The following is an 11,584-nucleotide window of genomic DNA, read 5'->3' on the forward strand; positions in this document are numbered from 1 at the left end:
AGAAACAAATTCTTGGCGGGAAAGGGGAAGTACTTAGCTATACTCCCAAGAATGACACGACACACACAAGATTCGACTCCATATCAAACCTTTGACCAAAAGGAGACCAAAGCCCGACTCTCACGGGTTTCACTAGTCACTCAAATGAAAGAACGGGGTGATTTTTGTGACAAAAAGTAACCAAAATCACTCTCCTAACTCGACTTGCGAAGCATGCCCGCAATCTAATATGGTACTATATCCAATATCCGCAAGAGAAATGTCAAATGATGCACATACAAGAGAGACAACCGGGCTGTAAAGGGGCTCGGGTTTGGTGAAAAGGGGTTGGTGCAAGCACCGTTTTAAGACATGTGAGGCTATCGGTTAAGTAGTCGTCACATCTAACCAATCCGCTAAACTCGACCAATGCAAATGAATTCCTCCACAAAAATTTGGCAAAGATTGCCATCTCTATCCATTCATTTCATTCTTTTCAAAACAAGATCAATTGCAAATCCATCAACCCTTTATTTGGCACAAAATATACATTCTTTTCTTTTTGTTTTTCATTTCATTTTTCTCATTTTCTATTTGTTTTTCTTCTTCATTTTTTTTTCTTTTCTATTTGATTTTCTTTCTTGCATTTTTCACGACTTGTTCACCTCTTATTAAACAAAAGTAGCCAAAGTTGCATTTCACTCATGTGGCATTAAGATCATACACCTCAAGGTGAGCCAAAATTTTAACCCAAATATACTCCACAAAAGAACCACAATGACGAACTACTCAACCAAGGTGAGTTGTTTATGGGATGTAGTTATTTTATTGGCAATTCAAATGACAAGGCTTAGGCACAAATTGGGTAAACAAAAGGGAAAGATGATCAAATGGGTGAAAAATAAGCTTATTTGGCTATTGTGAGGTTACTTTATTTGAACAAATATGTCTCAATAAGCACATCGACATTTCTACGGTAAGGAATGAGAACCATACTTATGCGTTTTGACATAACATACCACGTAAGGAGAACTACTCTCAAATACCTACGGGGCCGGTTTGATGGTCCGGCCGTAAGGAGGCTCTATCCTCACATTTTAGTAGCTATGTCGAGCCTAGGTCAAGTCTCGGGCCTAGTACGGTCTCACAAGGTGGTCGTTACTTGGTTGTTAAGCTAGACTTCCGGGTTTTTGCAAGCAAAAACCCTAACATGTGTCATCAAAAGGCACGAGCTATCAAGAGGGAAATGACACGGGCAAAACAATTATCATCATTGACGACATATACCCTCCACATTTAGACCATCTATGCCACTATTTACAAACACGATGCAAAGTGTATGAATGCAAACTACACATATGAACAAGCTATGTGAATGCAATAGTGAACACATATATACATATCTAGTCTAAATGCATACAATATCTAGTTCTAACAGCACACCAACAACACAAGCATATCCAAAACGGTTCCCAAAGGGAACACCCACATCACATATCCCGTCCTCCTCCATGCTTATATATACAAAAAGAAAAGGAAGGATAAAGGAGAAAGGATTGGAAGAATTTTACCAAGCGTCTTCTCCGATGATTCATGTGTTGCCTATCAAAATGGTTAGGACAAATGCAATATATATAATATAAACAATGCAAAAATTTTGAAATTTTTGAAATTTTTCAATTTTTAGGTATTTTTTGTAATTTTCTCAAATTAACAAGTAAATATATACAAATATAAACAAATATACACAAGATGGATATTTTCCTCCCTACACTTAAAATTTACATCGTCCTCGATTGGAACGAAATGTAGGGAAAAAATAAGAAAAATAAAAGGCATATTTTTGTATTTTTAATTAATAGAATTTCCTCCCCACACTTATTTATTTACTGTTTCAAAAGAAACAAATGTGTAGAGGAAATTGAAATTAAATGCATGTTTTTGGTTTTTCAATTTTTTTTTTTTTTTTCAAAGAAAAGAACATGTTTTTGGATTTTTAGAAAAATTTATCAAAAGGAAAAAGAATGCATAAAAAGCTTGGGTTGCCTCCCAAGAAGCGCGGTTTTAAGGAAACCGCCAAACCTAAGTTTGGTCCCAAAACTATCCGGGATCCCAAAATCTATGGCCAAGGCCACTCATTGCCTTTATCTTGTCAAAGAAGCTCAAATCTTTCCAAATTCCTTGGTTTTGATCATTCTCCTCATCATTTTCAAACTCAACCACATAAAATATTTCCTCCTTCATTGGAGGAGAATGATCAAAACCAACAACTAAGGGACAATCAACAACATAGGAGACTCGATTAGTCACCTTGTCCCTCACTCTTACTTTCTTAACTTTTTCAAACACATGATCCTCAAAGAGATTAAATGACACATCATATTCATTAAATTTATCAAGAAAAGAGGTTTCAAACAATTCACCCATGTAAGCTTTATCAAATATAGGAGCTTCATACTCCTCATCAACAATCATGATCTCAAGCAAAGGGGTAAGAGAAATGAGGTCTAAAGAATCAATGGGTTCAAGGAATTTATCATCAACAAGGAGGAAAACATCAAATTTCTCCAAAATAGGCTCTTCAACACATTCTTTAATCAACTCCTTCTCCACTACCTCATGGTCCACCTCAAAAGATACTCTCTCAAACTCACACAAACCTAATTCCTCAAAACTTTCACTAAGAACATTATTTGGCTCATTCAACCAATCATCATCATCATCATCATCAAATTTCACCCTCTCCAACTCACAATCATCAACATTCACTAAGTACGATGTAGATTGGAATAAGGGGTGTGAAAGCTCTCTTGGAAAAGGGTTAGATGGTTCACAAGAAGGTTCAAAGGCATGCATATCATCATCAACATCATTCATCACATTCAAATTCACAAGTGGTGGAGATACATAAGAAAGGCAAGCATTAGGGTCATCACCACAAGATTCATAAGACAATGTTAACTCATGCATAGATTCCACATCCATGGGGGAAGGAGGAACATGGTGATCATGAACATAAGGCACATCCATAGGAGAAGAGAAGTCCACATTTCCACTTATAGCATCAAACAAAGAATAATCATTACGTTTAACACTACTTCGTGGTCCTCTCTTAAATGTAGCCCAAATAGAATTCCGATCCTCATCAACACGAGCCATGTTCTCAATTAAATCCTTAGCCTTATCAACACTTAACTTATCAAATGCCCCAACTCCGGATGATATAGTCACAAAGTTTTTAAGAGAAGGAAGCAAATTATCAAAGAAAATAAGCATGAATTGGCAAGGTGAAATACCATGGTGGGGACAAGATCTCAACAAACCCTTAAACCTATCCCAAGTCTCACTCAAAGTCTCAAACTCACCTTGTTGGAAATTATAAATTTCACGTTTCCTAAAGGCGGTTTTAGAGGGAGGGTAAAACTTGTTTAAAAAGGCTTGAGCTAAGTCATCCCAAGTGCAAAAGGTGCTAGAAGGGTGTAAGCGTAACCATCTCTTAGCTTCACCCTTAAGACTAAAGGGAAAAAGTAAGAGTTTAATGGTTTGGTCCGATAATCCCTCCTTCTTAACAAGGTCACAATTTGCCTCAAAAGTCTCTAAATGGTCAATTGCTTCATCACTATCTAAACCACAAAAGACATCTTGCCGAATCAACTCAATAAGACCTATATCAAACTCATAATCAACTTCCACCACCCCAATATTAATAGGTCGGTTAATATGAGTAAGGTTTGGTCTACAATAATCGCGTATGCAAGACATTGCCATGTGTGCTCAAAGAAGTGACAAATAAGAGACAAGTCACAAGAAAACAAGTAATGCGACACTTAAGTAACATGCAACAAGTTTCAAGTAACAAATACGTAGCCTAACAAATCTAAAACTCAACTAATATCAATCCGTTAATCTCCCCGGCAACGGCGCCATTTTGATAAGCGGGTAGAGGTCGTCGTACCCGATCAAACAATTTAACTCAACTAGCAAGGGTAGTCGAGGTCGAACCACAAGGAGATCAAGGTTTGAGTATTAGTTTTGTCTCAAATTATAAGTTAGCTACGTGAACAATAACAAGGTAATTATAAAATTCTAACAACTAAGCTAGCAAAATGGAATGCAAATAAACAAGAGAAGTAAAGACAAGCTAAAATAGATTAAGAGTTAATCAAATAATTAAAAGGCCAAGAACTCGGTACTCCCACAACAATTCGTAATTCTACATATTGATTCCCTAGGCTAATCGTTTAGGTAAACGGGCAAGGAGGAGATGGCTCTAATTCGCCTAAGACCCCCCTCTCGGGTTCGAAGTAGGACACTAGCACTACCCACCAACCCCCCTCTCGGGTTCGAAGGTCGGAATCCCTAACTCAACACCCAACGACCCCAAAAACATGCACATTTCCAAGGAGGTCAAGAACTTGGTCAAGGTCACTAAGCACTCATCGTATTCCGGGTCATCCCACTCCTCCTCTCGGAGGTCGATTTCAAACGCTAGCCTAGAGGTACCCTCCCTTGGTTCTCCCTTTCGGTCTCAACCTAGGTTAGTGATAAGACCAACTTCCGGATACCCAATTTACAACCTAACCAACTCTCGTTGGTGGACAAGGGTTACAAATCGACACTACCCAAAATCAATCCATAAACCAAATCATTCCTCTAAACTACCCTTACCAATTTCCCCCAACAATTAGCTAGCCTTTATGAGAATCAATTAGCGAAATTACTCATGTCGGGTCAAACCGAGTCCTAGTAGAAGACTACTCACTAATCATATTTAATCTAACATAAGATACATTTATAATTATTCTAAACATAAAATTAAGCATAATTAATAATAAAGATTGTAACTTTAATCTAATAGAATGACTAATAAACTACACTAAACATGGTAAGATTAATAAAAACTAAAACTTTGATTAATTTAAGTGACTAAACTAACTAAAACATAATAATAATGAAAATAACAATAACAATAAGAAAGAGAGGGAAGAATTAATACCAAATTTGCATTAAATGGAAAAATGAACATAGATCTTCAAATAGGATTGCAAAAGATGGAAACTTTGAACTAATTTCTACTCTAAATTAATTATGAGATAACAATATGAGGAAATAATGGTGTTATATTCTCTAACTACTACTAGCCAAAGCTACTCGTTCTCTTCTAAAAAATGAAGGCTGCGTCCAAAATTTATGAGGGTTTTTTTTCTTTGTTTTCTGATTTCTTGCATTTTATATCCCTCAACACAAAATGTAAAAGTACGAAACTGCCCCTCACTTAAACTCAACAGAAATAGTGATTCCAAGGGCAGCTTTGTCATTTCACTTATGTCTTCTCTTCAAATATAGCAACCCGGACTCGATCAATTAAAGACCCGGCAATACGAAGCTCGTAGTCAGATGTCGGGCTGCAACTGAACTCGCCCATGGTGGTCGATTGGTGTACGGAAAACAGAGGGGAGATACATGGTGGTTCGTGATCTTGATTCCAGGTTGCTGCTGCTGTTGTTGTACGACGGAGGCGATGCTCGGCCGCTGCTATGATTGTTGGTGGCGGTGGATGCAGAGGAGCAGGTTGATGCGGGTTGATGGTGACGAAGTGCAGGGGAGCTGATGGTGATGGTTCAGGTGGCCAACGGAGGAACCATGGTGGTCCGTGGTGGCATGAAATGAGGTGGAGATGGTGGTGATTTCTGGGCTGCTGCTTGTTGTTGTTGATGTCGGATTGGGTTGGTTGATTTATGGAGGTGATGGTGATGAATGCGAATGAAGGTGACGTAAATGGTGGTGTTCGGCAATGGTGGTCTATTAATGGTGTAGAATGTAGATGTATGTTGATGATGAGTGGAGAATTGAAATACGGAGAGTAGCAGACATTGGCAAATCTAGCAATCGGTTTGATGAAGTGATTTTGGTATCCACTGTCAAGATGCATTTTTAGTGCACCCATTGAAGATGAACAAAAATGTCATGAATTTCCCGTGAATTATTTGGGAATGGTCAACCGTTGACCTCAATCTTCTTTTATTATCGTTTGACACCGTCTTATTCACCCGCTCTCACTTGTTCGGTACCTACAAATACGAAAAATATGAGAGGACTTACCATATACTTGAGATAAAACAATTATTCCCGATAAATGTAATAAAACTAATTACTCCTAATTAATTAACAAAATGAGCTTTTTAACATTTAAAGCACACAAAATCGAGTCAAACACAAGATAAAAGCATGGGTAAAATGACGCTAAATTACTACTTATCATACATACATAACACAAACATGCTTTTATAAATTAAGGCCTAACTGCAATTCTTTTGATTCAATAGTCGGCAACACGGAAGGTTTTGGAGACACAAAATTTGTGCAATATGATTTCAGCACTCTGAAGAGTGCAACAAGAGATTTCTCGGCTGAGACGAGGCTAGGTGAAGGAGGTTTTGGTACTGTTTATAATGTAGCTTTTTATACTCTACACGTTGTCGCCTTTACGGCATATTAGATCAATCATCATTCATCATTATTATTGATAGCTTTTAAATGAATCAAAATAGGGAACTCTTGAAAATGGAGAACAATTAGCCATTAAGAGGCTCTCCAAAAGCACTTCAGAACAAGGTAGCAATGAATTCATGGCCGAGGCCAGCCTTTTGGCAAAGCTTCGACATCGAAATCTTGTCAAGCTCTTGGGATTCTGCTTAGAAGGAGACGAGAAACTGCTCGTCTACGAGTTTATGTCTAATGGAAGCTTGGATAGATTCTTGTTTGGTAAATATTTATCTTTAAATCTATAATTAGCTACATTGATAGTCACAAGTGTGATTTTGACATTTACAAAGTTACAAGACGATATATTATCGGTCTCTCTTGATCCGGAAAGAGTATAATGATTTCGTCATTTTCTTTAATGTTTTTGTTATGAGATTGTTTTCTGATGTCTGACATCTCTTCCTTGTACGTTAGATCCCAATAAGAGTCACCTTTTGGATTGGATATTAAGGTACAAAATTATAAAAGGAATTGCTCGAGGCCTCCAATACCTTCACGAAGATTCCCCACTCACTATCATACATCGTGACCTCAAACCTGGTAACATTTTATTGGATACGGAAATGAATGCCAAGATAGCTGACTTTGGCTTAGCCAAACTCTTTGATGGTGCTCAAAAATTTGGGAGCACAAAGCACATTTGTGGAACAATGTATGTTGTGAAACTCAAATACTCAATGCTTTTAACTATCGTCTTCGTCAATGTTTTAGCTCATCGATCTTTGTAAGGATAGAGTAAATAGATTGGCTCACTAAATTGTGTGCAGAGGATATATGGCACCAGAATACATGACGACAGGCGAATACTCAGACAAATCCGATGTCTATAGTTTTGGAATCATGCTTTTGGAGATTCTGAGTGGCCAGAACAACGTAAGATTTTACGAGTTGCTACAAAAGAAGGATCTCCCTGTTCATGTAAGCTCACATGACCTTCATGCCATATTGTATATCTAACGATACATGACACCTATTAAGAAGATTTTGTTTTTGTTACAAGGCATGGCGATTGTGGAATCAGAAACGCTCCTTAGAGTTAACAGACCCTATATTGCACAACAAGTGTTCAAGCGACGAAGTGATTAGGTGCGTTCAAATAGGATTGCTATGTCTACAAGCAAATGCAGAGGAACGACCAACAATGGCTAAAGTGGCCGTCATGCTAACTAGCTCGGATGATCTTCCATTGCCATCAACACCAGCAATGTCCTTCCCTCAATTCAACATGCCTGTGGATTTTGCATTGGGATCAACTCCGGCGATGTCCTTCCCTCAATTCAACATGCCTATGGCTTATAGTGGCGATCAACAAAGTGATACTGATCAGTTTTCTGTCATGTCTGTCACTCAAGACATGGACCCAACACCAAGATGATTGGTAACCTACTTAATTTGGCATGATTGTCAATGCTTTCGTCACCTTACAAAATTTGTATTATTGAAATCATTTTCCGCTTCAAAACTGATTCGAGCTGTGTTTCCTTGTGTTTTATGAGCCCATTGTTGTTGAATTTATTTTGTATCAAATTGAAGATTTAAACTGCCGAGATTTAATCAATTACGAAGATTTAAACTTGAGTCTCTAGCCATTCATTAACGTTAATGATGTTTGCTTTTTAAATTCTTTGAAAAAATGGGTGTATCAGAAAATTAACTAGTTAATCAGAAAATTTTAATTAACAAAAACAGGTTTCACAATCTTTGAAGATCGTCTTTGTGCCTAGGCGTGCCAATGCCCTTGCAAAACTATCTTCTACAGATAGGAGGCTCTAATCACGGAAACTTTATTTGGAATGATGTTCCTTCTTTTGTTGAAAACCTTTGTAATTTAGACATGTCTTCTTGTAATTTAGACTCGATGGGTTCTATCGAGCTCTCACCGACCCCCCTCCTTGACCTGTGTACTCGTTTTGTAAACTCGATGTTTCAATTTAAGCTCCTTTTTTACCCAAAAAAAAATGTTTTCTAAAAATGAAATGAAATGTATATTCCTATGTCGTAAGGGTATAAAGTGACATGGTACATCGACCGTATCAACTGATTTTTTATTTTTAGTCAGCAATATTTGTAGGTAAGCGACTAAGTAGTATGTAACTACTCAAGTGGTCAAGTAGTACCTTGTATCAAAATACACTTGTATTAAAAAAGAAAGCGAGTGGTTTTAAAGGCGTACTAGGTGTAGGTTTATTTGTTTAGGAACTTCCAAATCTTGTCTTGCCTTTATATGTTCAACTTTCGAGTTAATTAAAACTGTGATATGAGACAATTTTGATGTTGACAAGATTTGAACCCTGGTCATAAGCATCACCTTGTTCAATAATTTACTCTATTTATGTCAATTTGTCATAATCATAATTTTATATGAAGAATTCTAGCCTCAAGCAAACTAATTAAAGTTGATGATACCCATTACATTTTTTAAACAGAGAAACTATCAAAGAATGGTAGTTGACATTCGGAGAAATTAAAATAGACAATTTCAACTGAATTTCTTGTAAATATATCAAATATATGACCTCGAATACTCGATAATGGCATCATACTTGTTCGCCATGGGAAGAATCGAGCTTGTTTTAGTATCGTTTTTGTTTTTTCAAATTTTTATTACAGTTCATGCACAATTAAAACCAACATATGGAAATCTTAGTTGTGAGGCTAAAAATTTGAATTACACCGTTGGTAGTGTATACGAGAAAAACCTCAAAACCGTTCTCAACAATCTAGCATCCAATGCCGCTTCTCGCAGATTCTATAGTTCCACAGTTGGTGAAGATTCCATACAAGTGTATGGCCTTTTTCAATGTCGATTTGATGTTAGCCTCGAATTTTGTAGCTTATGCGTTAAGCAAGCGACTAACGAGATACAAGGAGAGTGTCCTTCTAACGAAGGTGAAGCAATTTTATGGTACGTAGAGTGCATGGTACGGTTTTCAAACCGTAACATCTTGTCTAGGTACGGGACATCTCCAGTGTTCAGTCGGCAAACCGGGGAAAAAGCAAAAAACCAAACTGAATTTGGTCCAAGACTAAAAAGTACATTGACGGAATTGATCAAGAATGTTTCGTCTGCCACACAACCTTTTGCTTCAGGCGAAACCAATTTGGCATCATCCGGACGATTGTATAGTTATGCACAGTGCACCTCTGATATTAATAGTACCGGATGCTCGGCTTGTCTCAAAGTTGCATTATCCGAATTAACTGATTGTTGCAGCGAGAACGAAGGGGCAATGGTTTTCTTGCCTAGTTGTCAATTAAGGTATGATATGGCCGGTCCCTTTTTGGGTAATCTGCCATCATCGTCTCATCCTCCTCCACCCGTGAAGCAAGGTGAGTAATTTCATTTAATTACTTTTAGGATATTCTCTCGTGCAGCCTTGAACTTTTTTCATTCTCTAAGGTGTACCCCTCGTTTTTCACAAAAAACTTTGACCGACAATAGTTTTCTGTGACGAGTTCAGAAAACGGCAATTTTTTTTAAACCAATTATCTCGTCAAAAGCTTGAATTTTGAACCCATAGCTTGTAGTTATGGTTGGTCAAAACTTTTTTAACGAATAAACTTTGACCGAACATAATTCCCTACTACGAATTGAGAGATCGGTGAATTTTTTTTCAAATTGAAGACCTCTTAAAGACGGTCAATTTGAAAAAAAAAATTATAGTATTCTGAACTTATAGCTAAGAGTTATTGACGGTCAAAGTTTTTTTGCAAGAAAAGAGGGTATTCATAAAAAATGAAAAAAGTGAAGGAGTACACGAGAGAATATCCCATCATTTTTATTCTTAGACTTTAACACAATGCTTTAGATAGTTCGATTTCCTAACCCTTAAAAGCATCATGTTATTCAGTTTCCGAAACAAGTAAGAAAGTAACATCAACGAATCCGCTAATCATTGGAGGCATAGTTGCTGGAGCATTAGTTGGTTTGTTCGTTCTTGGTTTTGTTATGTGTTGTTTCATATGCCGTAAAAACAGTAGAAAAGCAAGAATGGGTGCACGTCCGGCTTCAACAGGTGGACAAGGCGAAGGTTATGGTAAGTCATCCAACATATACTCCATCCCATTTATATTGTCTCGTTTGATCAAAAAGTTCGATTTAAGAAAAAATGATGAAATACATTGTTTTGGTAAATTTCTACCAATTTAGGGTTTAAGTGACCGCTCTTTTTAGCCTCGTATTGGGGGGTTAAATTATATGTGATTTGTGACGGAATATGTATGTAATTAAGATGGAGTAACGAGGTAAGCAAAGTAAAGGACAAAATAAGCTAATAATGACACAAGAGATTTTGGTGACGCGGAAAACCCGATGTGGGAAACAACCGGGGGGGGGGGTCGGAATCCCGTCAATAGTCCACTATCTAATAATCGGAGTACAATTACAATATACAATTGTCCAGATCTGATGAGGAATAACTTATCTAGTGGTGCAGATGACATGCAAGTCGAACGTCAATGGATATTTGTGGGTTGGCACTGTTTATACGTTGGTTATTTGTATTGTGATGTTGGTGGAGACATGGTCATGATTAGATAATCATTACCTCATGATTATAAGGATTATAAGGAATATTGGATGGTGTTTGTGATGCACATTAGCTAGTTTTCTTGTTCTGTCGTAGGTTTGGGATGGTGCACGCCGTCTTGTGTGTATGTCAATATGGATCCCTTCTCTTGTTTGTCTTCCTTGTATTTATAGTGAATAAATCTAGTGGGTTTATTAGGATTCCCCACTTAATTGTCTTGTTCCTCAAGGTAGAGTTTGGACTTTCCTTATTCAGAATATGACAATAATTAGGATTTCCTTACTTTAACCGAGATCTTATTAGTGTTTCAATCCAAGTCAAACTCTCCTCCACCTGTTGTCCTTCTCCGAATTATCCTGCTTCCAGACCTGCCTCCCTGGCTCGGTTCATGGGCCCGACTCCCCATGTATGTAATGGGTCCATTGCTCATTAATAACCCACTTATCTCGTGCCACGTAGCCCAGGCAAAATACGGTAATTTTGGCCCCAACAGTTGCCCCCAATTTCGCTTCTCAGATTTGTTGAGGAGG

At 37.5% G+C, this 11,584-nt stretch overlaps 1 protein-coding gene across 1 annotated transcript; it reads left to right on the top strand.

Annotated features, from left to right (window-relative positions):
* The first annotated feature begins 5,717 nt into the window (after window positions 1–5,717).
* On the top strand, window positions 5,718–7,900 carry LOC141590758 (cysteine-rich receptor-like protein kinase 44). The gene is made up of 6 exons (XM_074411319.1): window positions 5,718–5,805; window positions 6,306–6,433; window positions 6,531–6,744; window positions 6,940–7,177; window positions 7,293–7,443; window positions 7,526–7,900. Exons 1-6 carry the CDS (start codon window positions 5,718–5,720, stop codon window positions 7,898–7,900), a joined length of 1,194 nt encoding a protein of 397 aa, XP_074267420.1.
* Window positions 7,901–11,584: the final 3,684 nt, after the last annotated feature.

The sequence above is a fragment of the Silene latifolia genome, chromosome 7 (assembly GCF_048544455.1).
Source record: "Silene latifolia isolate original U9 population chromosome 7, ASM4854445v1, whole genome shotgun sequence".
NCBI lineage: Eukaryota > Viridiplantae > Streptophyta > Magnoliopsida > Caryophyllales > Caryophyllaceae > Silene > Silene latifolia.

Bases quoted from the DNA above. Each gene is read 5' to 3' on its own strand.
- LOC141590758 (XM_074411319.1), top strand. From the start codon at position 5,718: ATGGAGGTGATGGTGATGAATGCGAATGAAGGTGACGTAAATGGTGGT. The intron at 7,178-7,292 runs GTATGTTGTGAA...AATTGTGTGCAG, and splicing joins AAGCACATTTGTGGAACAAT to AGGATATATGGCACCAGAAT. The intron at 7,444-7,525 runs GTAAGCTCACAT...TTTTGTTACAAG, and splicing joins AGAAGGATCTCCCTGTTCAT to GCATGGCGATTGTGGAATCA.